The following is a 25655-nucleotide window of genomic DNA, read 5'->3' on the forward strand; positions in this document are numbered from 1 at the left end:
GAACGGACACCGGAGATGTTAATAGCCCATGTCTCTAATCTTTAAATGCCCCACCATGGCTTTGGTAATAGGTATTAAATTAATTAGAATAGAAGAACTGACCAGGTATACCAATCTGAAGCCCTTAGAGATGAGTCCCTTAGAGCAAAACTTGCAAACACTTAACCCTCATTGTGTTCTTAAAAATGCCTGTATTAGTCATCAGTATTTAAAAAATCAAGCGACTTCCAGCTTCTTTCAAAATGCAGTGGACCCAACAGCCCAAAGCCTGTGTTCCCACATGCTAACAGGTGGCTGGAGCTGTGCAAATAACTGCCACCTTTTAGACTCCACAAAGCATCTCCTCTGGATCACCGTTCCCATGCAGCCACTCATTTACGTCATGGGCCAGCCTCCGTCATCATTCAGGTTTACAACCTTTCCCCCCAAAATGCATAAGTATAGTATTCCACTAGTAAGATTTTACAATATACATATATATGTACATATATGTACATATATATTGTACATATATATATGTACATATATATGTACATATATATATATATATACATATGTACATATGTATATATGTATTACTCTGGCAGGAGATCATCTTGCTTGTCGATGAATTGCTTGCATACAAATCGGTCTTCTGTAAACCTGCTGAGTGGCCGAGATGAAAGATCAGGTTTGTCATCATTTTCTGAGTTGATAATGCATTCCCCTCGGAATGGCACGGACAGTGCACAGCAGGGAGTGATTTTGCTGGATAAGGTCGACTGTTTAGAACAGGTATCGTTCATAAGCTGGCTCTATAAAACATGAAAAGGGTAGTTATTTTTGATGACTTCATTCTGAACTTATTTATTTTTGTTGTTCTTGCTAGAAAACCAGAGAAAAACTTGGCACTCCTTTACTCTTGGCAAATTGAGAGACCGAAAAGGTCATTTATAGTGACTTGTTCTAATAAGGAGAGCTGCTCTGTTTGATCTTCCTCAAGTGTCACAGGCTCTTTCAACATCTCTTGCACTTAAAGGGAGACAGACACAATGATAGTGTCCATGGTTAGCCCCACAAAATACAAATGAAGAGAGGAGTTTTATTGTCCTGCTATTGTGGTTATTGTTTTAGGATTCCAGTTCGGAAAACATTTTGTCTCTGTCATTTACCATATATATTATCATATTACTATTATGTTTACATATTTAACATATTTACTTACAAATATTATGTGTGAATGATATTTACAAATATTAAATTTTACAAATTTACACGCAAATATTATGTGCGTGTGTGTATGAATAAGCTAATCTCTCTACACTTAAGAAACAATCTAATTCGAGAGTCAAATAATTAAACAACAATTGTAATGCAGAATAATAGAAGTTGTAAGAGAAGTGCATATGTGATGCTTTGGAAGAAAAAAGATTGGCAATCCAGACTGGATGGAGTCAGAGTGAAGATCTTAAACAATTTGAATCTTGATGGACAAATAAACTTAGTTGGAAACCAATGAAAAGGAAGAACACTCGAAAGTTATTCATCTTTATATATAAAAATCTTGGAAGTGAGAGAATATGACATATTTGGGGAAATGATATATCGGATATATCGGATTTTGAGAAAATGTAGTTGAGAAATGATGGAGAACAGTATGGAAGTTCCTCAGAAAGTTAAAAATAGAACAACCCTATGACCCAGCAGTTGCACTACTAGGTATTTGCCCAAAGGATACAAAAATACTGATTCAAAGGGATACGTTATCCCTGATGTTTATAGCAGCATTATTTACAATAGCCAAGATCTGGAAGCAGCCCAACTGTCCATCAATAGATGAATAAAGATGGCATGGTATAAGTATACAATGGAATATTATTCAGCCATAAAAAAGAATGAACTCTTGAGGAGCCTGGGTGGCTCAGTTGGTTAAGTGCCTAACTTTGGCTCAGGTCAAGATCCTGCGGTTTGTGGGTTCAAGCCCCATGTCTGACTCTCTGCTGTCAGTGCAGAGCCTGCTTCAGATCTCTCTCCCTCTCTCTCTGCCCCTCCCCCACGGCTCTCTCTCTGTGTCCAAAATAAATAATTCAAAAGAAAAAGAATGAAATCTTGCCATTTGTAAAGACATGGATGGAGCTAGAGCATATTAAGCTAAGCGAAGTAAGTCGATCCGAGAAAGACAAATGCCATATAATTTCACTCATATGTGGAATTTAAGAAACAAAACAGAAAAACATAGGGGAGAAAAAAGAGAGGGAAACGAGGAAATAAACTCTTAACTATAGAGAACAAGTTAATGGAGGGGAGGTGGGCAGGAAGGTGTGTTAAATGGGTGATGGGGATTAAGGAATGCACTGGGTGTTGTATGTAAATTCTACACCTGAAATTAATATGACACTGGATGTTAACTAACTGGAATTTAAATAAAAACTTGGAACGGAGAAAAATAAGGGAAAAAGAAAGAAAAAAGGAAATTATGGAGCTTGAACCAAATGAATGATTGGGCAGACGTAAGAGCTGACGCATAGAATTGACAAGATTTTCATAAACGATAATTAGATTGGAGGCAGGGGGTGAGGTGAGGACGAAGAATCTAGAAGGGTGTAGGACACTGAGGTTAGCACTATTTACTGAAGTTAATATTCAAGAGAAATTAACAGATTTTAAGAGAATAGCCAAAAAGGGACACCAAAGAGTTAAGATGTTTTAAGGCATCTATTAGGCATCTACATGGAGATTTCCTCTAAGCAGTTAGGACTTTAGATTAAGGACTCAGGAAAAAAGAAGAAAAATGAGCAAAAGGCCTAAATATGAAAGTAGTAAGTTGAAGCTACATCAACAGGGTCACACTGAGACTGTTAGGGGAGATTCTGTGCATTAGTTAGGTGACCAGCAGGCTTTCAGTGACTTACTAGAAGTAGGTTTGTTCCTTTCTTAATAAAGAAAGAATGCCTTGTGAGAAGACAGGCATATTGCCTCCAGGCAGTCGTTGGGGGTAGGAGTAGTTCCAGGCTGACAGAGGCTGTGTCATCTTGCCCTTGTGGTTTCTAACATTGCCTTTGGATTGGGGTGCTTGGGCCAGGAGATTATTATGGGCCAGGCCTAGAAATGGCATAAATCACTTCTGAACTCAGAAGGCAGAAGGCAGAACTCAGTCAGGTTGCCCTCACCAAGTTGTGAGACAGGCAGAAAATGTAGTTCATGGCTCAGCAACTCATCTAGGTCATGGAAAAGGAGAATGAAAGATGGCCAACCATCTTGGACCATATGTGTAAAATAAGAAAGGAAAAGGCCAAGAACAATTTTTAAAGCGTAGTAGAAGAGGGGAAGAAAATTGATGAGAGGAACTGTAAGAAAACAGGCATTCCAGGTAGATGAAAAACCTCTCCCACCATTTCTTACCTTCTAAACACACCTATGCAGAAATAATAAATGCTTCTGAGAACTTATTTGACTGGAAAAATAAACCAGTTGCCGTGGTTGACAGCTTTAGCTCTAAAGTCAGACTTCCTGAGTTCTAATCTTGACCTTGCTACTTCCTAACTGTGTGACTTAGGCAAGCTACTTTGCCTCTCCATGTCTCAATTTCCTCATCTATAAAGTGGGGTTAAAATAGTACTTAACGTCTTATGGTTGTGGGAAGTAAACAGACTAGTAATTGTTAGGAACAAAGAAAAGAGCCTGGAACAGATTAAGCACTAAAAAAAAAAAAAGTGTTCATTAAGTAACAATGAAATGCTTACAATTAATGCCTGGCACACAGAAATCATTTTTTAAAAGTTTGTGCTATAGCAATTATTACACAGTCCCAGAATGTCGGTCTAATAGTGCCTTGAAGTCAAAGAAAGAGAAAGAACTTTACAATGTAAAATTGAATTACATGGACTGTGTATTATAATAGACTGATAAGCCCTACTAACTCATATCACTTAGTATTAAAACATCTAGTATAAAGATTATTTGCTTTTTATGTTGGTGTGGTGTTGTGAAGCATCATGGGATGATATAATAAACATTGATAAAAACAAAAAAGCTTTCTAGGACATACAATATAAATGTGTACAATCCATACAACATTCCTGAAAGCATTGGGAGAAATACTCTATTAAAAGACAATTAGATCGAGACAAAAAATAAACAGTAGAAAGGGTATCCTTTTCATGGTGAGTGCTGAGTAATGCACAGAATTGTTGACTCACGATTTTGCATACCTGAAACTAGTATAACACTATATGTTAACTACCCTGGAATTGAAATGTTTTCAACGGAGAAAGAAAGAATGAAAGAGAAAGAAGAAAGAAAGAAAGAAAGAAAGAAAGAAAGAAAGAAAGAAAGAAAGAAAGAAAAGGGAGATGGGGGAGGAAGGGAGGGAAAGAAAGGGAGAGAAAGAGAGCTAAAGTTCTTCCTTCCTTCCATCCTTCCTTCCCTCCCTCCCTTCCTTCCTTCCCTCCCTTCTTCCTTCTTTCCCTCCCTCCCTTCCTTCCTTCCCTCCCTCTTTCCTTCCTTCCTTCCTTCCTTCCTTCCTTCCTTACTTCGCTTCCTCCCTCCCTTCCTTCCTTCCCTCCCTCCCTCCCTCCTTCCTTCCCTCTCTCCCTCCCTCTTTCCTTCCTTCCTTCCTTCCTTCCTTCCTTCCTTCCTTCCTTATTTCCTTCCTCCCTCCCTCCCTCCTTCCTTCCCTCTCTCCTTCCCTCTTTCCTTCCTCTTTCCTTCCTTCCTTCCTTCCCTCCCTCCCTCCCTCTTTCCTTCCTTCCTTCCTTCCCTCCCTCCCTCTTTCCTTCCTTCCTTCCTTCCTTCCTTCCTTCCTTCCCTCCCTCTTTCCTTCCTTCCTTCCTTCCTTCCCTCCCTCCCTCCCTCTTTCTTTCCTTCCTTCCTTCCTTCCTTCCTTCCTTCCTTCCTCTAGTGGAATAGAGTGTATCAAAGAAATGATAGTACAACTGAAATAATTCTTGTTAACAAAATTATTAAAAAAGAGTAAGTACAAAAAAATCTAAGAAGTCAACCCAACAACTGAGATAAAACACCTAAGCGAACCTGAGAGAATAAAATTAAAAGCATAAACGCAGTAGAAATAATAAATAAGTTTGAGAACTTTCTCTTAGAGAACACTGATACATGAAACAGGAGGTTTGCAAAGCTAATTAAATAAAGGAGAAAACACAAAATACATGGAGAAAAGGAAGTATAATTGCATATTTGATGTTTTTAATTATCAAATAATAATATTATGTGGAACTTAATAGGTAAATAAGAAAATGCTGACAAAGGAAACTTTTTTAAAAAAAATGTATATTATAGGGTGCCTGGGTGTCTCTGTTGGTTAAGTGTCTGACTTCGGCTCAGGCCATGACCTCACAGTTTGTGAGTTTGAGTCCCACAATGGGCTGGGTGCTAACAGCTCAGAGCCTGGAACTGTTTCAGATTCTATGTACCCTCTCTCTGCTCTCTCCTGCTCACACTCTGTCTCTCTCTTTCTCAAAAATAAATAAACATTTTTAAAAATGTATATTATAAAACCTGACCACAAAAAGGTACAGTTGATTCTCATTAGTCACAACAGTCCAAAATTCACTGAATTTGTGAATACTGAATAATGAGCCTTAAGGGAATATAGGATCAGGTTCCTGTAAGCCCCTGGTCACATTTTCATTGTCAACAAATCAAGACGTAACTTTGTTTTGTGTGTGTTTCTATTTAAAGACACATTATAGGGCACCTGAGTGGCTCAGTTGGTTAAGTGCCAGACTTCAGCTCAGGTTATGCTCTCACGGTTCATGAATTTGAGCCCCACATCAGACTCTGTGATGATAGCACAGAGCCTGCTTGGGATTCTCTGTCTCCCTCTCTCTCTGCCCCTCCTCCCCTCAAAATAAATAAACTTAAAAAATTTATTTAAATAAAAAGACCTTATTTAATATATATTGTTGACTTATTAATGTTGAACGAATACATCTAACACATTGTCTTCTCCAGAAGCACATCATGACTTTTTGCGTTTAAGAACACCAGATAGCACTTCAGCACTAGGCTTGGGGGCCACTTCAAATAGCTAAATCGCCCACAAAAAAACCCACAAAATGTGGGAAATGTGGCACTAGACTGTAGGAAGGAAGCTTATTTACAGTATGAGAGCTAAAACAAGAAGGTGAGCCTGGTCGTATTCCCTCCCAGCTGGGACCCTGTGCATCAGGCAACTCAAATGCTCCGCTGTTCTGAGCATGCCCCGGTCTGTGGATGACCACACAAGTGCTCTGAGTATTAATTTGGGGGTTACAAATAAATTCTGGCAAATAAGTAATTCACAAGTACAGAATTAATAAACAATGAGGATCGACTGAAAAATGCTAAAAGAAATCTATAGCAAAAGAAATGGAAAAGCTGTCACACCAATTTCTTGTCTCAGTCTCTGCTTCAGTCTCATGGACAAGTTCTTTCAAACCTTCACAAAACAGGTAAGACCCAATACTATTATATTATTTCAGAGACTTCAAAAGGAAAAACAATGCAATTTTTGGAAGTTAGCGTGACTGAATACCAAAACCCGGAAGTTCTAGATCAATCTCACATGTAAACACAAATGCAAAAAATTGGAAATTATGTCCATATAAAATCCAGAAATACAGTAAAAGGAGATTGACTTAAGCAATCTAAAGATAGTTAAAAATTAAGAAATCCAGGGGCACCTGGGTGGCTCAGTCGGTTAAGCGTCCGACTTCGGCTCAGGTCACGATCTCGCGGTCCGTGAGTTCGAGCCCCGCGTCAGGCTCTGGGCTGATGGCTCAGAGCCTGGAGCCTGTTTCCGATTCTGTGTCTCCCTCTCTCTCTGCCCCTCCCCCGTTCATGCTCTGTCTCTCTCTGTCTCAAAAATAAACGTTAAAAAAAAAATTTAAAAAAAATAAAAAAATAAAAAAAATTAAGAAATCTGTTAATATGATTCAACGAATAAATTAAATGAAAATCAAATGATCATCCCCAGAAGACGAAAGAACACTTACTAATGTTCAGAATCCATCTTAATTAAAAACAAAACCATCTCTAAACTGGAATGAAAATCTTTTAACACATAAACAATATCTTTGTCAAGCCAGTAACTTTGAACTTCGTACATGAAAGTCTGGACAAAGACAGGAATGCTAGAGCAGTCCACAGTTATTTTACATTGTTTGTGAACACTAGCCAATGCTATGAAATCATTCAAGACTGTTCTGGCATTCCTGACATGGTGTAGAACTACAAATGGACTAGTTCTGGAGTTACTGGTTTGGGGCAGGTGTTGTTTCTGTGTAAAGGATATTAGAGATTTTGTTTTGTTTTATTTTAATTATGATTGATTCTGTCAGTCCTCCAATTTCTCTTACTTTTTCCCCAAGTTCACCTAATCATACAAATAACACTCTCTTAGCCTGTCCTGAAAAGCCAGGACTCCTTCTAAATATGCGGAGTAGAGTTTCTTTTTTGTTTGTTTGTTTTTAATTTTTTTTTTTTTTTGTATATTTATTTTTGAGAGAGAGAGGCAGAGAATCTCACGAGGGGCAGAAAGGTGGGGAGAGAAAGAGAGAAGCGGGGCTCACCAGAAGTGGGGCTCGTGTTCTACCTGAAGCAGGCTAGGAGCTGACAGGAAGCGGGGCTCGAACTCGTGAACCATGAGATCATGACCTGAGCCAAAGTCAGACACCTGACGACGGAGCCACCCAAGCGCCCAAGTTTTTTAAAGTCTGAGTGAGTTTTAAGAAAGGGGAGGCTCTTACCCTGCCAAGTACACAGGCTACCACATCTCCTTCACAACAGGTCTGATGCAGATTTTTAACATCCCCTGCCAGTTTGGCAATTTCAGAAAAGTTAGCTTTCGGTTGTTTCTTAGTCAGCAGAACCAATTCCCTGAAAAGAAAAAGAAGTGCATTTTAAACCGTATTTTGAGTTCAATGCTTTCTAAAATTAGTTCTAGTTCATTGAGTAACCAAAATAATAGAAACACATTTGCAAATGTGGGATGAAGAGACTATGTTTTAAATGCTTTCTGTTTCTTCAATGATAGCACTCAGAGCCACGCAAAGATGTCAATCACAAAACAAACACCATTCGGTTCATGATCATGCAAAATATAGTCATTTTCAACATTTAAATTATCGCTTAAAGAAGCTGAGTTGCTTAGATGGGTAATTTGGAAATTTCTCTGACCCAACTTTCTAAGTAAAATCCTTCATCACAAAGAAAATAATTATAAGAGTCTTGGGTCTCCCTTGCCTGTCCTTGTGAACAACTGAGCAGCATCCCTGAAATTTCCCTGGCAATAGGGAAAACGGGCCTTCCTTATAAGGAGAACTAAGCTTCCATGCAGCTCAGGTCTGTCCCAAATTGGGGAAGAAGGTGATAAAAGGAAGGATACATCTGGGCCAAGAAAGAGGCACACAGAGTAACATCAAATTCTCCCACACTTTCCATCCCTACCCTGAAAACGTCACTAGATTTTTCTATTCTTTTTTTTTTCAATTTTTTAAAGTTTATTTATTTTTGAGAGACAGAGAGACAGAGTGCGAGTGGGGTAGGGGCAGAGAGAGGGAGAACAGAATCTGAAGCAGGCTCCAGGCTCTGAGCTGTCAGCACAGAGCCCGATACAGGGGCTTGAAATCACGAACTGCGAGATCATGACCTGAGCCCAAGTCAGCACTTAACTGACTGAGCCACCCAGGAGCCCCTAGATTTTTCTGTACTGCAAGACACTGGAGCCAAAATCCTTCTTATCTTCACAGAGACAAGAATACATTTTATCTTCCAGCCTTTATCATGCAGAACAATTAAGTGCCTGCACCTGAACCTACAGAATCTTTTGCGCACTAAGGCAGAGGCTTAGGGATCTGAGCAGATGGAAGAAATTGAGGCAGGAGATAGTGGGTTTAGATGAGGAATAGTGTGGTTTCCAGTCCAGCTTTATGTACCCTATTGAACAGGCAGGTAGCATCCGTATGGAGAAAGGAACCAGGTTTGTACTGAAAGACATTATTAAATGAAATAAAAATGATTTTTTTGACCAGAATGGGGTGCCCGGGTGGCTCAGTTGGTTAAGCGTCCAATTTCAGCTCAGGTCATGATCTCACAGTTCATGAGTTCGAGCCCACTTCGGGCTCTGTGCTGATAGCCCAGAGCCTGGAGCCTGCTTCAGATTCTGGTCTCCTTCTCTCTCTGCCTCTCCCCTGCTCATTCTCTCTCTCTCTCTCAAATAAACAAGAAAGAAGAAAGAAAGAAAGAAAGAAAGAAAGAAAGAAAGAAAGAAAGAAAGAAAATTGATTTTTCAAATGAGTTTGATCAAATGGGGTGATCCAACAGCAACAAAGTTCACATATCTCAATCAGTAACTTACACTGCTTTTGATACTTTGTGGTCGAATTTAATCCCAATTTCACATAAATGGTGATGCCTCAAAGATATTTCTCTCACGTATTTCCTGATAGGTTCTAACTGTAATCAGAAAAACAACGGATCAAAGACATGTGGTAGTAATAGAAAAAGTTAATCTTGTCATTAGTAAATAAGAAAGAAAAGTAAAAGTTGTGTATCTCAAAATTAGAAAGTCCTTATTGTTTTCTTTAAAAGATACCAAATCCAAAAGCACAACGTGGTTGGTTGGTTGATTTCATAAAATAGCATCTCACTTCCCAGAGATCACTTGGTCTAGAAGCTCAAACCTTTAGAATATAAAGAAGACAAGAAAGTGAGCACGCAGAAGTCCAGACAGCACTAGAATAAATTGCGACAATGTCTTACAGTTGTGTTTTATTTTTATTCAAGTTACTAGCTCTGTCATCTGGCACATGTCTCCTATTGCAAATCTAAAATATATGCTCTCCAGTTTTGCAATATATATTAATGGAGTCCCCCCCCCCCCCGCCCCGCCCCTCAAGTATGTTTGCCATTTTCAACCTAGGATTTTTACTTTGGAAACTATCGCAAAAAAATTCGTCTAAATAAATAAAAACATAATTATGCAAAAATGAGAACATGCATGTTTTGTTATGAGAGCAAAAATTTAGAGACAAACTGTCTCAACAGCAGAGTGATGGTAAGGTAAATAATGGCATATTAATTTTGGCAAAATGTTTACTCTTAATAAAAACTTGGCATTTTTAAATCTCAAATCAAAGCTATATATTCAGTGTGATCACAACAATGCACAAAATAAAATCTGTGAGTGGAAAAATGAATAAAAGGATATACACCAAATTGGTATCTCTATATGCTGGGCATATTAGTAATATTTTAAAATTTCTGGACAGTTCTATATTTTCACTTAAGAAATTATAATGACTATAGATTGTTTTTACTTTGGGTAACTGCACCTTACAGTGCTATTTTTAAGAACAAGTTAGAAAATACATACAAAGGCAATATTCAAACCACAAAACTGGCAAAACAATTATAATTTAATTTAATAATTATGATTAAATGTAGCTAATTATATTTTTATAATACTTACACATATAATTATTACTTTAGTCATTTTGTTGTATTATACTCATTTAAAATCTAATACAAACAAGCCCATACACTTCTTCATGAGAGAGTCTCTGAAGACTTAACTCATAAACCACATTCTTTGATCATAGACACAATTTTTATGCACTTGCTTATGGAATTTTCTCTGAGGAAGCAGCGAGAACTACTGGGAACAGACACCCTGGAAGCAGCAATATCGTAAAGATCATAAAGTGGGGGAGAGAAGGGAAGAACTCTTAGCTAACTTATAGGGGCATATTTTACATTAAGGAAAATTCTCCAGTGAGAAAGGTTAAGATTAAGAAAACTTTGTAACTATGGGCACCTGGGTGGCTCAGTCGGTTAAGCATCCGACTTTGGTTCAGGTCATGATCTCACGGTTTGTGAGTTTGAGCCTTGCGTCGGGCTCTGTGCTGACAGCTCAGAGCCTGGAGCCTGCTTCAGATTCTGTGTCTCCCTCCCTCTCTGTCCCTCCCCTGGTCGCACTCTGTCTCTCTCATTCAAAAATAAATAAAACATTTAAAAAATTTTAAAAAAACTTTGTAACTTAGAAGAGGAAGCATGTTACTTAAAAAAAAAAAAAAACTAAACTCCACAAAAAGTTCATTCTTCAGAAATGCAAAGTAATGAGACATAAGACTGCACGATCTTTTATTTTTGTTGTCTTTAATTAATATAAAACCAAAAGAAAAAAAAAGACTGCCCTGCTTAAAAATTCAGAATTGGCTTCTGAAGGCGTCACTAGGGGACAAATAGTAAAGGAAGTAAGAAATATACATATAAATAGCTTTAATGATAATAGCTATAATTATTGAGTACTTAACATATGCCAGAACTCTTTAGATACATTATTTAATTTCTCACACAAGATAAATGATGAGGAGCTCCATAGGAAAAATAGGTGTAGAGGAGTAGAGAAATAGGGGTTTGAGGAATACGAGATAAATTTGCACTGAGAAAACCAAAGAAAACAGAACAAAGTAGCACTGCATTTAGTCTTGAGGAATTCATCAAATGATTATCAAACTACTACTCATTTAAACACAACCTTTGGAAAAATCCATGTAGTGCCTTTTCTAGTAAAGATGGTTATTTTATGTTGAGATTTAGAACCTGTAATGATCATGCATACAAAGTACTTTTATCATAGAACTAGTCAATGAAGGAGAAAAGGCCACATGGTTAAAATTAAGAGCGGTAAGATTGTATTTTCCAAAGATGGCTGCAGCAATATCTTCCGTCTGTGTTCCTCTTACAATGAGTCTTTGACAATCTGCTCCTCAAGAGGTACAGTATATATACTGTCCCTTTCAAACCGGCGAGGTGTTTCAACCAATAGACTATGACGGAAGTTATTTCTGAGGCTAGGTCATAAAAGGCCATACAACTTCTGCTTTATCCACTAGAATACTCATTCTTGAAGATTTGGGCCATTTGTAAGCAGTCCAGCTGCCCTGAGGCTACCATGCTGTGAGGAATCCCGAGCTAGCCAGGGCAGAGAGACCACATGGAGAGGCCCTGAGATTATATGAAAAGAAAAAGGTGTTGAGCTAACCCCCAGGTGCTTCAGTCCCCCAGAGTCCTAGATCTAGCCACTGTCTGACTACAACCACAAGAAAGATGAGTCAGAATAGCCCAGATGAGCCCTTCCCGAACTGAGCCCCAGAAATCATGAGAGAGAATAAAATGATTGTTGTTGTCTTGAGTCAATAAATGTTGGGGTGCTTTGTTATGCAATAATAGTAACTAGAATATTAAATATTTGTAATGAAGTACTGTCTATGCTAAATTATGCTTTCAGATTTTATTGACAATACGAATTGCCTACGTATCTTGTTAAAATGAAATCTTATTTAGTAGGTTTGGAGAAGAGCTTCAGGCTCTGCATTTCCAACAAGCTGCCAGGAGGTAGGTATGATGCCAGTTCACAGTCCACCCTTTGCATAACAAGGCTCTAAATAACAATTGACAAATATTTTACCTTTATCTGGAAGCACTCAGTTTTGTTTTCTTCTTGGCAACATGACCGAACAGCTGTTTCATAGCAAGCAGACATGGTCAGAATAGTAGGTCCATACAAGAATGGATGCTTTCTAGATGTTTCATAAATGTACCTGTAATGTGGCAAACGCGGAGTTGTGAAATTTAGAATTCAAGGACATGTGCCAACACTGTCTCTTAAAAACTTAGGATTCATTTTGTTTTGTTAACCTGAAACTTCTAGAATTTCGTGGTGAAAGAGATGAGGCAGCAGTATACATAAATGCATCACACGTTCACACACATCACTATGGACAGATCCCTGTGAAGTTAGTCAGACATTCCCTGAATGCCCTTGAAGTGGCCAACTGTAACTACCAGGCTGGTGGGGAAAGAAAAAAATAATGAAAACCTGTCGCTTTTATATAAGGAGTGGAAGGTAGAAAGTTCAATAGTCCAAACTGAATTGTAAATGCACAATTGTATAGCTGGTGCAGGAGGATTACATTTAGGAGCTAGTGGTGGGGGTAGAGGAGTCTCTCAAGATCATCCGGAAGTTCTTTCTAAGTTAATGTCACTGCCCTCCAAGATGTGCCCCTCAATATTTGGGTTTGTTACTAAGTCCCCAGTTTTTATTTCCCTCTCAGGTTTATTCATTCTTCCTACTCATAGAGCTTGGGCTTCAGGTCTGCCTTTCACTTATAATTATATCTCCTATATGTGCAAAGTTTGTTCCAAATACCCCACAGACACGCATGCAAATATACTCGACAAGAGGACATTACAGGCAAAAACCGTCTCGAGGCTCACACAAATTCATTTCTTTTCCTGTTTGTACAGGGAGAGTCTTACTTCAGCCTCCCTTGCAGTTAGGTTGGGAACATGTAACTGAGTCCTGGATGATGAAATATGAATGAGTGTGCTCTACACCGCTTTGAGGTGTGGCTGTTAATGTCTTAGCACAGTTCCCTGTTTTCTCCTTTTCTGTCTCACAGTAACCGTGGAAACACACGCTCCAGATAATACAGAGATGGAAATGTCTTGCATTCTTGAGTTACCGCTTGGAGACGAATTGTCAGGGACTGAGCCAAGTTAGAGAGAGATGAGCTTCAAAGTGTCAGAGCAGCCAATTAAAACAAATTGAAAGTAACACTTAAGATTTTAATCACTTACGAGGATAGTATGAGCAAGAGGTTAAACCAGAGAAAGTGCTGACTCCCCACCCTGTCCCCTTGTCCATTCCCAACCCCTCTACCCCCACCCCATGGACCTGCACCAGTCAAGGATCAGGTAGATCATCACAGATGTGAGGATGGCTTACTCCTGAAGGAGTCCCAAACAAAAGGCCCCTGTGGTTTTAAGGACACTGGGTCAGGGGGGATGGGGAAGGGAAAGGTCTGAGAGTTGGAAAACTCTGAATGCTGAGCTAACATGCACAAAATTCTCTCCAAGTTTCTCCCTTCATCTCCCCCCCTCCCTATTAGAAAGTCTCAATAGAGGCACCTGGGCTAGGAATGAAGCTAGGCACAAAAGTATGGCCAGTTTGGAGGGAGGAAGGGACTGAGTCCTTGACTGCGACTCCTTCAGTGACTGAAATGTGTTTTGCCCCAATCTGGAATGGGAATGACAGCTTTACCCCATGAGGAATGTCAACTGTAATTGCCAGGCCTGAAAAAAATCATGCTCAGGATTCAGCCAGGAGCCAGACTCTTCAAGAGTCACCAAAGAGAACTACCCGATTTAGACTGTGATATGAACAAGAAATAAATCTTTATTAAGTCAATATTTAGGATTTTAGGATTTATTTCTAAACATAGGATTTACTTGTGACCACAGAATAGCTTAGTCCATCCTGACTTTATAAAACTTAATAAAAGTTTAAGATGTAATGTCTATAAAGTAGGCATATGTCACCAGAAAAATGGTGACACCAAAAAACCAGGTTTTTAACATTAAAAGGATAATGGAGGAGATGATAGATAGAACAGGGACTTGGTTCATGTTTTAATTTCCTCCTGCCCCCAGTTCCTTGGATAACACATAAATCTTTATTCCTGCAACTTCTCTAACTCCAGTTTCTTTTGGGATACCAGCTAAGGACACAGCTGCTGCAGCCATTGAAGTCAAACAACAAGTTGGTATTGTTGCCTTCCCTGAAATGATTGAAAAAAACAATTATATTTCATGACAAATGGCCAAGGAAATGCTTAAAATATTTGAAGAGAAATCCTCACGTGTTACCGGGTCTAGAAAACAAAATCACACCCAAGAAAGTGGCTAGAGTTTCTGGAGTCAGGGACTATATCCACATGGGACTGCATTAGAAGAGTATTTCTTGCTGCTTTCTGAAGTTTAAGGCCAGATTGAGAATAATGGCACCATAATGAAAGATGAGAGATTTTGCAGGAGACCTGAAGCACTAACCAAACAGAGACCTTATTTACAACGGATGTGTTTAGCAATCTTGTGGTAACATTTGCTTTTGGTTAAAAGTACAAAATCTTTTCTTGTTGGTGGAGGACCAAGATGGTGGCCATTAGAGTTGTTTACTAAATATTTCCAGTTCCCCTCCTTTCAGGCAAGTGGTAGGACTGTACATACCCAACCCCTCTGAAGTGAGGTATGACAATGTGACTTGCTGGTTAGTGATGTCTGAGTAGAAATGATGAGTATTTCTTCTAAACAAGCTTAAGAAACAGTGCATGATTTACTATCAGCCCCTTCCCTTGACATAGGAATCAAAGAAGCAAGTGTTGGGTCTTTCTCAACCTAGGTATCTAAGTGATTGTGATAATCAGGCCTCCTACCAATCTACATTGGACAGATAGCATGAGTGAAGAAAAAAAAAAGTTATATTGAGCTGCTGAAAATTAGAGATTGTTTGCTTATTTGCTACCACACTAAATTTAGCCTATCCTTTTGCTCTTTAAAAACCTATAACGGAAAAAAATCATCTACAAACCATGGAGGGGGAGAAAAAGGCCAAATAATAGAACCGAACATGATTCATTAGCAAGACTTAGAAAAGTAGGTGTGTGCTCGGCAAAACAAAAACAAAAACAGAAAACAAACAAACAAACAAACAAATCCTCTTCATTTTCACCAAGGGGCTCTCAAGCCCTTGGAAGTTTAGTCAATAGATTTCTATCAGCAGAGTTTCTCAGGCCCAACTTGTAGAAACACAAGAGCAGAACTGATATTATCAACATATACCGGACCTCCCAACATAAGGCAAAATTCTTGATCAAAATGAAATTTCACCAAAGCCATTCAATACCTCTGCTCTCTACTGTGCATGCTAAATTAAGAGTTCATTACTGTGCTACAGTAACTTAGTTCCCTTGGAAGATATTCAATATGAGCCAACCTAATTTCAAATCTCCAAAGGCAAAGTTTAATTTAGTATAAGGAAAAGGTTTCTAATAATTACAGCCATTTACACAATGGAATGTCCCTATTGTAAGATAACATGGGGTCATGCTTGATTGGAAGTTGGGTTCTATAGTCAGACATACAATGGAAGCTTACAATAATTAAAACTGTTATTGAAATTTTCCAAAGTTACAGTAACTATGGTTTTGTGTATCTGTATATTATATGTACCTTTTGAAAAGTCTGAAAGAGCTGACTTTTCACTCCAGCTTTGATATATATGTTACTGTTTCCTTGGTTGAGAATTAAGTAAAGTTATTACCTTATAATTAGGAGAAAAGTAGTTAGAAAATTATTTTTCCCCCGAATATTCATAGTTGTCTGCACATAAGTAAAGATTATCATAGGAAGAGAGTTAAGATGACAGAGTAGTGGGGTGGGGGGGACCCTATGCTTGCCTTGTCCCTCAAGCACAGCTAGATAAATATCATATCATTCTGAACACCCAGGAAATCGATCTGAGAACTAAGAGAACAAACTACACATCTAAAGAGAGAGAAATGGCCACATTGTGGAAGGTAGAAGCTATGGAGAGTTGATTTGGGGGACAAAAGAGTTGTGGGTGCTGTGGAAGGGAAGGAACCCTGATCATGGAGAGCAGAGAGAGAAAGAGAGAAAGCAGCATGCATGGGATTGCACAAGAAAAACACTTCCCCAAAACCATTGACTGGGAAAAAGAGAGAGGCTGATCATCACAGTTTTTGCAAGCAGTGGAGTTCAATGTCTGAAGTTTTAGAAGTCTGGGTCATCACCGGGTAGAGGCTGATAAGCTTTGCAGTGTTCCTGTGGAGGAGGGCAGAGGCACTGGAGTGGACAGGGTGCTCTGAGGATCCTCTGGGCCACACTGGGAGAGAGAGTTCCCTTTCTTGGAGTGCATTTGGGAGAGGTGGCACTGCCTCTCAGGGGACAAAAGACATGGTGGGCACCATCGAGGAGCCCCATTAATCAGCAGCAGAGACACCTGCTGAGGGCAGCTAACATGGAAGTCAGCTTTTGGCATTGCTTCACCATAAACTCCGAGCCCCTGTGTGTTCATGAAACTGCCCTTTTGGGACAAATTGACACCAGCCACAGCACAAGACCCTCCCCCAGAGGATTAGCATGGGTCTGTGTCATGCCTGGTCCCTAAAATTTGGAATTTTGAAACCCAGGTCCGTGCCCGAGATAAAACACAAGAGTACTATGCCACAAGGCAGGCAGTTGGCTCAGACGCAGACAGGGTGAATGCAAGGATCTGACGGAAGCCTGAAACACAACAGAGATTTTTCGCTCCTCTCTTGAGGGCTTCCCAAACAGCAGCAGGTGCAAACTCCCCAGTCCAGGATGAGAGAACTAGCTGATGCCATTTTTCCCCCCAGCCCATCAGCACAGATGGATTTCCATAAGCAGCACAGCGCCCCCAGTGGAGGCTGGAGCCACTTACCCCAAGCCCCACCCCACTGAGCCTTGTAGGTGCATCTTTACTAGGACAGGAGTGCCTGAGAACCAGTGCAACAAGACTCTCCCCCAGAAGACTAGCACAAACCTCCCACATGCACCAAGTCTATTGATCATAGAGTGCTACAAACTTCAGCTCTAGGGAAAATAGAATCCAGCCGTTTATGACAAGCACACCAAAACACACCTAGTTAAAACTCACCACACACTGGACAAGGTTCAAACGCTTCCCATTGCAGGCAAGGAGAAACACTGCAGAGAACTGATCTGAGGGAAAGAGCAGCCAAAACATAACAGCAAAGTGCACAGGCATACGCCAAAAAAATCTTCCTAAAGTACCAAGGCCTATACAGTGTATGACCTCGTCTTAATATAGCCATTACCCTCAGGAGCAGGAAGTGCAATGGTATTTCCTAACACACAGAAGACAGAGTCTAGCAAAATGCCAAGACAGAGAAATTCATCCCAAAAGAAAGAACAGGAAGAGGTCACGGCCAGGAATCTAATCAAAACAGATATAAGTAATATTCCTGAATCAGAATTTAAAACAACACTCATAAGGATACTAGCTGGGCTTGAGAAAAGCATAGAAGACATTATGGAGTCCCTTACTGCAGAGATTAAAAAAAAAAAGAAAAAAACACTGGGGCGCCTGGGTGGCTCAGTCGGCTGAGCGTCTGACTTCAGCTTAGGTCACGATCTCGCAGTTCGTGGGTTCGAGCCCCACGTCGGGCTCTGTGCTGACAGCTCAGAGCCTGGAGCCTGTTTCAGATTCTCTGTCTCCCTCCCTCTCGACTCTCCCCCATTCATGCTCTATCTCTCTCTGTCTCAAAAATAAATAAACGTTAAAAAAAAATTAAAAAAAAAACACCTAAAAACTACTCAGGCTGAAATAAAAAAAATGCCATAACTGAGATGAAAAACCTACTGAATGTATTGACAACAAGGATGGAAGAATCAGACTACTGATTATATTACTAATTAATAATATAGAAGATAAGATTATGGAAAATAATGAAGCTGAAAAGAAGAAGGAAAGAAAAACATTAGATCATGAAAGTAGACTTAGGGAACTTAGTGACTCCATAAAGTATAATAACATTCTTGTCACAGGAGTCCCAGAAGAAGAGAGGGGGAAGTGGGCAGAAGGTTTGTTTGAGGAAATTATAGCTGAAAACTTCCTTAATCTGGGGAAGGAAACAGACATCCAAATCCAGGAGAGAACTCCCATCAAAATCAACAAAAGCTGTCCAACACCAAGGCATATCATAGTGAAACTTGCAAAATGCAGAGATAGGAATCCTGAAAGCAGCAAGGGAAAAACAAATTCTTAGCCTACAAGGCAAGACAAATAAGGTTTGCATCAGATCTCTCCACAGAAACTTGGCAGACCAAAAGGGAGTGGCATGATACATTCAATGGGAAAAAAATGTAGCCAAGAATATTTTATCCAACAAGGCTGTCATTCAGAATGGAAGGAGAGATAAAGAGTTTCCCAGACAAACAAAAACTAAAGGAGTTTGTGACCACTACACCAGCCCTGCAAAAAATATTAAAGGGGACTCTGAGTAGGAAAGAAAGACCAAAAGACTAGAAAGAAACCGAGAAAATCTCCAGAAACACTGGCTTTACAGATAATACAATGGCACTAAATTAATATCTATCAATAATCACTCTGAATGTAAATGAACTAAATGTTCCAATCATAAAACGTAGGTTATTAGAATGGATAAAAATAATAATACCCATCTGTATGTTGCCTATAAAACACTCATTTTAGACCTAAAGACACTTGCATATTGAAAACGAGGGTATGGAGAACCATTTATTATGCTAATGGATGTCAAAAGAAAGCTAGAGTAGCCGTAGCTATATCAGGCAAACTAGATTTTATTTTTTAAAATATTTTTCAAGTTTGCTTGCTTTGAGAGGGGGGAGGGGCAGAGAGAGAGGGAGAGAGGACCCTAAGCAGGTGCCAAACTCAGCACAGAGCCTGACACGGGGCTCAATCTCATCGCTGTAAAATCATGACCTGAGCCAAAATCAAGAGTTGGGTGCTTAAACCAAGCCACCTAGGTGCCCCCAAACAAACTGGATTTCAAACCAAAGACTACAGCAAGAGGTAAAGAAGGGCACTATAACATAATTAAGGGGTCTATCCAACAAGAAGATCTAAAAAGTGTAAATATTTATGTCCCCAACTTGATAACACCAAATATATAAATCAGTTAATAACAAACATGAAGAAACTCATTGATAATAATACAATAATAGTAGGGGTCTTTAGTACCCCATTTACAACAACGACAGATCATCTAAGCAGAAAATCAACAAAGAAACAATGGCTTTGAATGACACAGTGGACCAGATAGATATAATAGATACATTCAGAATATTTCATCCTAAAGCAACAGGATACACATTCTTTTCTCCTTTTTTAAGTTTATTTATTTGTTTTGAGAGAGAGAGAGAGAGAGTGCAACACATGAGTGAGGGTGGGAGGGCAAAACAAAAGGCAGAGAGAGAATCCAAAGCAGATTCTGCACTGATGTGCACAACTGTGAGATCATGACCAGAGCCGAAATCAAGACTCAAACACTGGACTGACTGAGCCACCCTGGTGCCCCAGAATACACATTCTGTTCAAGTGCACATGGAACATTCTCCTGAATAGATCACATACTGGGTCACAAATCAGGCTTCAATAACAACTAAAAGACTGAGGTCATACCATGCATATTTTCAGACCACAATGCTATGAAACTTGAAGTCAACCACAAGAAAAATTTGGAAAGACCACAAATAATGGAGGTTAAAGAACCTACTACTGAAGAATGAATGAGTTAACCAGGAAATCAAAGAAATAAAAAACACATGGAAGCAAATATCTCTGGAGGAAAGGGAACAAAAGCAAGAATAAACTATTGAGATCTCCTTAAGATAAAAAGCTTCTGCATAGCAAAAGAAACAACAAAACTAAAAGGCAGCCGGAATAGGAATAGGAATAGGAGAAGATATTTTCAAATGACATATCTGATAAATTGGTTAGTATCCAAAATTTGTAAAGAACTTATCAAACTCAATACCCAAAAAACAAATAATCCAATTAAAAAATGAGCAGAACATGAATAGACATTTTTCCAAAGAATACATACAGATGGCTAACGGACACCTGAAAAAGATGCTCAACATCGCTCATCTTCAGGGAAATACAAATCCAAACCATGAGAGATACCACCTCAAACCTGTGAGAATGGCTAAAATTAACAACACAGGAAACAACAGATGTTGGGAGGATGCAGGGAAAGGGGAACTTCTTACACTGTTGGTGGGACTGCAAATTGGTACAGCCACTCTGGAAAACAGTATGGATGTCACTCAAAAAGTTAAAACTCGAACTACCCTACAATCCAGCAATTGCCCTACTAGGTATTTACTCAACATATACAAAATAGTGATTAAAAGGACCACATGTACCCTGATGTTTAAAATAACATTATCAACAATAGCTAAACTATAAAAAGAGCCCAAATGTCCATCAACTGGTGAATGGATAAAGAAGATGTGGTATATATATATATATATATATATATATATATATAAAGATTACTCAGCCATAAAAAATGAAATCTTGCCTTTTGCAACAATGTGGATAGAGCTAGAGTTTATTATGCTAAGCAAAATAAGTCAGTCAGAGAAAGACAAATACCATATGATTTCACTCATATGTGGAATTCAAGAAAGAAAACACATGAACAAGGGGTAGGTGGGGGAAAGGAGAGGAAAACAAACATAAGAGACTCTTAAATATACAGAACAAACTGAGGGTTGCTAGAGGGGAGGGGGGCAGGGGAATGGGCTAAATGGGTGATGGATATTAAGAAGGCATTTTTTGTGATGAACTCTGGATGTTATATGTAAATGATGAATCACTAAATACTACTCCTGAAACCAATATTACATTGCATGTTAACTAGAATTGAATAAAAACTTGCAAAAAAAAAAAGATTAACATATAACATAACTCCTTAACATTGATTTCATTGTAAATTCTCAAGAAGAGACTAGATTCACTGCCTGAGTATTGGTCAGACTTCGTAATCTCTGAATGTTCAACTCAAACCTGATTTTAGACTTCGCCTTAGAGTGGAGGAACTACAGTAAATAGGTAGCTGGGTCCTATTTTGGTTCCCGTTTGGTTTCCCCTGAAGTCAGATGAGTTGTAACCTGCCCAACCTTAGTCCTTTCTACCTAAGTAGCTGGGGCCAATTAATTTCCTTTTGAAGGCTCGTAATCTCTGGGGGGCAATTCTGCCCTTATATGGGTGAATTAAAGGAGTTTGTATTATTCAGCATCAAATCATCCTGTCTGCTCGTTTATCTGTGGTCTAAAATTTTATGTCTAAAATCTGAAATAAAATCACCACTATGCTCCTTGCAGTCTAGAATCAACAATCAGACCTTTGCCTTATTCCCATTGTCTGAACCTATCTTGATAAGATGGCCAAAACTTCATTCCTTGAGAACTGAAGCTTTGTGTTTCTCTTGTCATTTCTCTCTCTCTAGGCGTTGGTTACCTGCCTCTAAACCCCAGTCACTTGCTCACACCACACATACATAGACCTCTATGCTCACAAGAAGAAAATATGACCTTGCCTACCCATTTGCTATAATGCTATTCACTCCAGGTGGGAATTATAGAATCAGACTTTATGAATAGAAAAGCATCTCTGTCTAATCTGCAATTGTCACTTATTCCTAGGTTCCATATGACAGGCTCTCTCCATGCCTATCAGGTACCCTCTCTGCTATCCCTTGATGAATCTCCCAAATGCCAGCCTCTTGCCAGAGCTATTACCTGCTCTCTGTCCCCAGTACTCTCTGTTTATTATCCTTGGCCTGATTGCTATACCTTGTAACATCATTTGCTACTGGTCTGACTAATCGAACCAATAAGGAGGTGGGTTCTTTACATTGTCCTAGTCATTTTTAAAATTTATTTAAACATTTTTTTTCATCCTAGTCATTTTTAATGCCTCTATACACAGACCTGTATATTCACTAAGACTGTAATTGTCATTCTGAGGGAGAAAAATATATATTGTAGCTCAAACCTTTACTTCAATTCCATGTAATAAAGCATTGTGTTCTCAGAGCCCATATATTAAAAAAAAAATCTGTCTTCAAAATGGAAAACACTCTTCTTCAGAGAGTATGGCAAGGAGAAATGACTTACCTCTCCTTCACTGATGCTTGATTCTCTTTGTCTACCTCGCAGATCTGCTCGAGATTTGGAATTTGGAATACATCGCTATATTCTGTGTCATCTTTTTTGTATAATAGGAAGCACTTGAGTCTTGCTTTGTTATTTATATTGCAACAGTCAGAAAACTCCTGTTTGTCAGCCATTCCTTGGTTATTACAAACATGCTCTAGGAAGGTAGTCATCTGTAGGAGGAATAATAATAATTTAAAGGTGAAAAATGTGTGATCTACATCCCTAACCACAGGAAAGTTAAAGAATTATTTCAGGAAAAGACCACTGAGTGTACAACTTGTATTTAACAGTCCCTGGACATAGCTCTTTAGAGAAAAAGCTTTTAGATTTTGAAGTCTAAAGTCCCACATGCTGACATGGGCCCAAAGGAATTCATCACTCTCTCCTTTCCTATGTAATTGCTTCATTTTCATATAGTTGTTAAGAGGCATTAAACACAAGCCAAAATTACAGAGCCTAACGAAGTTCAGGTATTTTTTTATGAGAACTATCCACCAAGAAATAGATGGTAATTTGCTTTCCTTGCTTCCTAATTGTTTTTGGTTTGGTTTCCATGGGAAGTTATTTTAAGAATGCAACTCTGAGGCAGTGTGTATTCAATGTCAAATATTCAAATGAAAATGTGCTAATTTAGTTAGTTTTCAAATACCTTTGAGTGGCAGTAAATGTGTGGGATGCTGTAAACCTCAAAAGACATACATTTCTAGATTTAGGGGAAAAAGGCAAAAAAAAAAAAGGCCATCTTTTGAAGTAGAAATAAGAAGTAATCACTATAAAGTAAGTGAGACTAGTCATTGGCAGAAGCATTTCATTTAAAGTGTGTTTCTCCTAAGACTGATAATTTTTCTGTCTATTTAGAGTCTAGTAAAAGATAGGTGAGTTTTAACTCCAAGAAGATGGACTTAAAAATAAAAACCTCCCAAGAAATAAGAAAACCACTGACTTGTAGTTTAAAGTGTTTGGCATGAGGTAAGTGATCCATAAAATATGTAGATTGTACAAATATGTTGTTAGTGTTTATCAAGAATTCACTAATTACAAGACAGACATACTTTATGAGATAGTAATAGTCCCCAAGATTTCCTACTAACTGGTAAAAGGAGCCTATAATAATATTCACCTCTTTCTTCTTTTTCATATTCTCTTAGAAACTTTTTTAAATTAGTACTTTGATTTCCCAGTTACCTTTGTATAAGGATGTTGGACAATAGTATTCCAGAGGCAGAAGAACAACCAACTTAAATGAACAAATTGGCATTTTAGGTTATAATAGTCGCTTGAGTGCTTTTTTCTCTGAGTCTGACCTCCCAGCAATGAAATGAAAAACTGTAGGTTTATAAACCTATAAAATTTACATTTTGAGTGTGATTCACGTACACATTGCTGCCTTAAAATCCCCTACCTAATTGTTCAGCACCCCACCTCATAACAACACCTTCTGGCTGGAATTTCGGTTTAAAAAAAAAAAGGAAGAGAGAAAGACAGAACGCGATTCACCTACCAACTGGTGAGAGCATTCGGACGGTGATTCCTGTGGCTTGAGGACCTTGCACTTCTCTGCACGATCTACCAACTCTTCAACTATGGTTTGTACTTCTTGATAAGTTGATTTCTGAAGAAACTGAGCAACCATAATGCTAGTACTGAAACATAACACTTGTGAGAGTGCTAAAGATAGATTCAAAACTCTTCCCCCATCGTTGTGAGATCACTGCCCCCTCCCCCCTCCAGAATAAGTATGATTTCAAATTTCAGACAAAAGCATATCAATAATACAACTCACATGTCTCTTAAGTTCTCTTGCAGATAATTCTGGCTATTAGTGTGGTTCAAGGCTGAAGAAAAATGAGATTTTATTTGCCTAAGAGGATATTTTCAAAATTGAAATCTCCCTGTATAATTCTGAAATGTATATTTTTTTCACTTATAAATTTCCAGGTCAATTCCATTTGCCCTCAAAAATTAAAACACGTTACCAGAATTTATATTCACTCGTGTTTAAACTGCATTCTGTGAATAACTTATTTCTGTTCAAATATATTGTGTACTCGAAATCTGTCATTGGCCTCCCATTAAGTTGCGTGTACTTGTGTTGACACACTTGAATTAATTAATGTGATTTGGTTATTTAACTCTTTATACTAGAAGTTACTAGAACATCCAAGGAATGCTAAGAAAATTAAGGTTTAACATTGGTAGCAAACATACAAACATTAGCACTTTGACAGGATTCATTTGGCAAAGACATTATCTCACCCATTTTGGATTTACTCATCAACTTTATCTTTCTTATCACCTCCACTCACCACACACACACACACACACACACACATTCTCTATTGAAAACAATACCTTCTGCTTATACTAATAGCTCCTAAAGAGCTTAGCAGCTACCTGTTAAATAAAGAAATCATTGTTATTTACTTGTCCTGTTAATATAGAGAAACGTTCTGGAGTCAGTTACTCTGAGTTCAACTTCTAGCTCTAATACTGACTGTGGCCTTGGAAAAATTACTTAAGCTCTCAAAGTTGCTGCTTCTCCATCTACAAAATGTAAATAAACTCTACCGCATTGGATGTTTGTTAGGATTAAATGGAAACATGTGTGACGCACCGAGCACAGTGCCTGCCACAGAATAGGTACTGAAGAAGACAGATCATAATATTATTCCTGCTACTATAAATACAATTACTTTATCCAAAATCATTTATCCGATTTCAAATACAAGTTTGAAATGGATCATTCCATCACCAAGGATGGAAGTAAGACTAAAACGAGATCTTCCTGTGTGTGTTGCCTCAATATGTTAGTTCTCTTTCTGCATCCGTTCCACAAATTAATTTCTAGCCATTTCCAATGACTCTATTGACAATGATGAGCACTGAGAAAGATAAACCTTTCCATACATATTTAAGTAGTTTCTATGCCTTTACTTCCTGGCACATGGGATATATAGAATGTAAATAGGATCCCTACCTGCAGCTAGTAAACTTCTCTGTAGAGTTTGGCATTGAACGTAGCTGAAGAAAACAAGAAAACATATGGATCTAAGATTCTTCAT

The 25655-nt window shown here is 38.6% G+C and overlaps 1 protein-coding gene across 1 annotated transcript in view; it reads right to left on the bottom strand.

The window, feature by feature from the left end:
• The window catches only part of LOC102966372 (alpha-fetoprotein-like), a 51894-nt gene extending 26239 nt beyond the window's left edge, over positions 1-25655 (bottom strand). Inside the window, exons 1-8 of the mRNA XM_007086972.3 lie at positions 25571-25655; positions 24377-24428; positions 24095-24236; positions 22552-22763; positions 12449-12581; positions 9335-9432; positions 7725-7854; positions 580-794 (exon numbers count right to left, since the gene is read on the bottom strand). Of these exons, the coding sequence (XP_007087034.2) occupies positions 580-794; positions 7725-7854; positions 9335-9432; positions 12449-12581; positions 22552-22763; positions 24095-24236; positions 24377-24428; positions 25571-25655 (1067 nt within the window). The remainder of the gene's footprint in view (positions 1-579; positions 795-7724; positions 7855-9334; positions 9433-12448; positions 12582-22551; positions 22764-24094; positions 24237-24376; positions 24429-25570) is intronic.

This window comes from Panthera tigris, chromosome B1 (assembly GCF_018350195.1).
Source record: "Panthera tigris isolate Pti1 chromosome B1, P.tigris_Pti1_mat1.1, whole genome shotgun sequence".
Lineage (NCBI taxonomy): Eukaryota > Metazoa > Chordata > Mammalia > Carnivora > Felidae > Panthera > Panthera tigris.